The following is a 4707-nucleotide window of genomic DNA, read 5'->3' on the forward strand; positions in this document are numbered from 1 at the left end:
AGTCGACGAGGCATAGGGGGCCGTTACCCTCTCTTATGTACACATGATTGACTCTCCACTTATCATAGGGGGTCCCTCCCATATCTTTTCTCTCTCTTCCTCCTATCTCTTCCCCAAGTACGGTCAAACCCCTCCTCTCTTCGCACACTTTTTCTTTTTCTATCTCCCTCTATCCTCTATCTCTTTTACTCTCTCCTCCTCAAGTGCTTGTGAATCTCGGGGTGGCTCCTCCACCTACTTTGCAATCGAACCATAGGCTACAAGGGAGGGGCGTCGACCCCACCTTTTTTTCTACTTCTATATTTTCTCTCTAATATGAGTTACCAACATCACAAACCAAGAGAAGACTGTAACTCCTGATCGTAAAGGTGCTTCCGACTCAGGGTACGTATCTTAGAGGTGCTTTGAAAAAAATGTGCTCGTTATATGACTAAGTAAACCAATTTTGAAATACATTTATTGATTATTCTCAAGTTTGACAATGATCTGGGTTGAGCCAATGGGACTGATCTTTTGGACTTATAAGTTTGCTAAAAATGACAGTCGTGGCTTAGCACAAGCATGAAAAGGTCTGGCCATAAAAAGGCTTCTATTATCCTCTGAGAGGTCCACACCAAGCTCCCCCGGTGCCAAGCTCCAATCAAATGCCTGAAGAAGCCTACCTAGTAGCATATAAGTCATGACGCTTCCTAAAGAACCCCCCATGCACCCACGACGGCCCGTACCGAATGAGATGAATAGTAGGTCTGGTTCAGCAAGCCCAACATCAGTTGACCCATTCTTCAAGTGCCGGTCTGGGTTGAATCGGGGTGCGTCATCCCAGACCTTTTCGTTTCGGCCCAGCCCAACTCGATTCAGCAGAACTTGGCTCCCCTTTGGGATAAAGTAATTGGCAACAGTGGCATCAGCCAAGGCGACATGCGGCAGATTGAAGGGGGCCACGGGGTGGAGACGAAGGCCTTCACGAGCACATGCCCTGAGGTAAGGAAGTTGGGGGAGGTCAGACTCTTGGAGCAGCCTGTCCTTTCCAACCACTCGGTCCAACTCTTCCATGGCTTTCTGAAGGATCTCAGGTCGATTCAGTAGCTCGGCCAATGACCATTCGGCTATATTGGATGGGTTGTCTACAGTTGCAAAGACTAGTTCCTGCAAGGTGAGATTGTTTTTCCATTCATCAGCCACAACAAATTAAAATTCTTCATCTACACGGTTATATAAAAAACCGACAAGGTTATGGAAGATCGGTGACTCTAAAATCAAAATGTGTAACAAGTAGGCAGTAAAACTATTGGTGGTCTATCTTCAATTTTACTCAAAAATAATCCAAATAAATATTGTGAAAAAGAATCTTACCTGACATTGAGCCTTGACCTCCTCCATTGTCAGCAAAGGTCTCCCTTTGTTATCTTTCAATGAAATGAAAACATCAAGGAGGTCCTCCACTTCCCTCTTAGCCCCTTTAACCTCTTTCTCCTTCTCACCTCTCCACTTTTGCATCCTTTCCTCAATAATAGGATCGTGATATTTGTTTATCACCCTTATGGCCTCCTTCATGTTCCTTTCATGCCCATCAATGTCCAACCACCTCAACCATGGCATAAAATCTGATGCACAAAAGGCATAGATAAAAGATAGCACCTTGAATGCCGCATCCACATGCTCCAGCTCCTCCTTGCCCGGTCCTCCATACTCTCCACCCTCGCCAAAATGCCTTACTCCAAATATCATCCTCCTTATAGTGTTGCCAGTGTAGTATCGTGTTGCAAGCCTAACATTGATAACGGGTTCCTCCAATTTCTCGCATTGGTTATGTATATACTTGACAATATGGTCGATCTCCTCAGTGCGTAACTTTGATTGCCAATGGAGCCTTGAAGTGTTGAGGATCTCTGATGCCACCACCCTTCTCATTTTTTTCCATTGCTCACCCCAAGGAGCGATGACAACCGAGAGAAAATTCCGACCAGAGTACTCAGTGGCCATGGTTAGCGGCCTTGATGCAAAATTTGCATCTTGTTTTTTAAGAAACTCACGGCTAAGCTCTGGAGAGTTCACAACAATGACATGAGTACTGCCAAGGCGGATGCATGTGATGTCCTTTCCCTCAGCAATTTTTAAGATCCAACGGAAGTGAGGCTTATGGCGGAGCATTGTGAGGAGGCTACCAAATATTGTCCAAGATGTCGAACCTGGAGGAAGACGACAATCCTTGAAACTCGTAAGTATGGTTTGGACGGAGGGGTGGAGAAGAAAAAAGAAGAATAGAAAGGTGAGGAAGAGGAGGGTGGGGCTGAGGAGGGTCTCGACAGTGAATTGGCTCATAGAAGGCATGCCCATGGTAAAGAAAGTGGATGGCAAGAGTTTGGTGGTGATCATATTGTTCATTGTAGTTGTACCTATGGTACTAGAAATGGAGGTTGTCTTCAACCAAAATCGAGGAAAAGAAGAAATGGAGGTTGTTTGGGTGCTTCTGGATGGAGGGGAAGAGAGGGATGGTGGTCTATTTATCTCCAATAAAATGGGGTTTGAGATAAGTACAAATATAAAGAAAAGATTTACTCAAATTCTGTATGGTTATATTTTTACAAATCTAAAGAACATTTCACTGAGATTCTATTATGGTATTCTCAAATATGTCATGGTATTTCATATTTTGATAATTAATTATGCTCAAAAAATTAAATCCTCTTCTTTTTTAAAAAAAGAAAAAAAAGAATAACTTTCTTTATAATATTTAAAATTTTTAGAAAATATTTAAAATATCGATAATTTAATATATTCCTACAAATCTACTTTTTCTGAAAACTTCTTTAAAAAAGATAATTCATGATTCTTTTCATTCATACTATAGTTAGAAAGTAATAATGGTACTTACCGAAAAACATTGAACACTTTGTACTATATATGTTATGTTTTAATTTATAATATATTTTTGATAGAAATCAGATTAGATAAATATTCAAATTCTTGGTTTAATCCATTTTTATGTAAGTCTTATAATTATATCGTAGATAATTATTACCTAAGGTGCATCAGATGCAATGTGGATTTTGTATGTATCTTTTATGGCCATGTCATCTATTTAGCTTTGATTATTGTATTTCACTTGAGATCTGAAATATATCCAAAAAGTATCAGACTTATATCCATATTTAGATAGAGAAAATATAGATATAATTAATATTCAATCTCTATCGATTTTTTCTTAAAATAAATATGTATAAGCTCCGTGTATGATTCATCATCTTATCTATTTAATATATTTATGTCGATCATAATACAAACAGAGCAGTGGAGGCAGCAAATCAAAAAATAGGTAAGATCCTGCGGAAGATGACAGACACATATCGAGATTGGCTTCTTTGAAGCAAGAGATGGAAAGTGTTGTTTTTCATTCTTCCTTCTTCCATGAGATCTAGAAGCACTTTAGATCGGAAGTAGTTTAACATTTTGCCAAGAAGTCAAAAATTTGATTAGCTGTGTCAAATCGACCAAACTGTTGGTGAATGGATGGTGTAGAAGTCTTTCGTGAACCAGGTGAGCCGTCTAATGCTACCAGACCGATTGAATTGAGGACACTCAACCGAAACGACCCTTTGGACGATCGATGGCAGGAGAGAAGGATTCGACAGATTGAGATCGATCTCCCTTCCCCTCTTTCAAGATCAGATCGAGAGGTTTTTATTCCAACAGAACGAGCATTCGCTCTACTTCTTCTTCCCTCTTCAAGCTCGTCTTTCTATTCCCGATTGGTTCCTCTTTCTCGTTCGAGGGCAGGAGGACTTGTTTTTCACTATTCTAAGAAAAAAAAGCGAAGCGACGTCACCTTACTGAGCTATTCATCAAATTTCCACATTTCATCACTTCATCAATAGTCAGTGGATGGTCAAGCTTCGCTCTTTCTCTTCCCTCTTTCACGACACTAATCAATCCTACTGTGAATGTGGTTCAGCTTTTAGGATTGATCTCTCCTCTCTCGGATCAAGATTTGGGTTCTTTAGGCCCGTTAATGGCTTTCTCAAGTGATTATTCCGCAAATGAGGTGGTTAAGAAAAAAAGGTTCCGCGTCCTTGCACGGCTCGTTTTCTTCGAGCCCTGCTTCTCCCTTCCCCCTCTCCCCTAGATCTTATCAATGGTTAGAAAAGATTGAAAGAAAACTCGAGATGGATGTTAACCCTGAAATGAATCTGAGTATTTGAGCCCCTCTCTTCCAATAGTGTCTGCAAAGCTTATGTCCGACGTTCCGAAGGAGAAGAGGACCGGATGACAAAGGTAAGTAAGAAAATGACCTTAAGGAGTATATTTACACATTTGTTCATGATCGTGGTTTAAATGGTTCGATTTTTTTACGAATCCACGGAAATTTTTGGTTATGACAATAAATCGAGTTCAGTACTTGTGAAACATTCAATTATTCGAATGTATCAAAAGAATTATTTTCTTTATTCGGTTAATGATTCTAACCAAAATAGATTCGTTGTGGTATCCCCTATCTCTAAGACAGCGGATAGTATTCTGGGCTCTCCTAGCATGAATGGAGGCGTCGAAAAACCGTTTGTTGCTGTCACCAAGATGGAGCCATTGGACTCGAGACCGGGTAGGAGGAAGTTGGAGGATCGGGCAGGGAAAATGGGATTCGAACCCGCGATTGATCTTATCTGTTCACAATGGCATTCAGGAGCTTACTGCTTACTAAGGCATTTAAGG

General features: G+C 40.7%; 1 protein-coding gene across 1 annotated transcript; it reads right to left on the bottom strand.

The window, feature by feature from the left end:
* Positions 1-364: 364 nt before the first annotated feature.
* Positions 365-2337, bottom strand: LOC120111410 (tryptophan N-monooxygenase CYP79A68-like). The gene is made up of 2 exons (XM_039128461.1): positions 1354-2337; positions 365-1146 (listed from the first exon to the last, which is right to left on the bottom strand). Exons 1-2 carry the CDS (start codon positions 2335-2337, stop codon positions 520-522), a joined length of 1611 nt encoding a protein of 536 aa, XP_038984389.1. The 3' UTR covers positions 365-519.
* Between the last annotated feature and the right edge of the window lie 2370 nt (positions 2338-4707).

This window comes from Phoenix dactylifera, chromosome 7, assembly GCF_009389715.1.
Source record: "Phoenix dactylifera cultivar Barhee BC4 chromosome 7, palm_55x_up_171113_PBpolish2nd_filt_p, whole genome shotgun sequence".
In the NCBI taxonomy this organism is placed as follows: domain Eukaryota; kingdom Viridiplantae; phylum Streptophyta; class Magnoliopsida; order Arecales; family Arecaceae; genus Phoenix; species Phoenix dactylifera.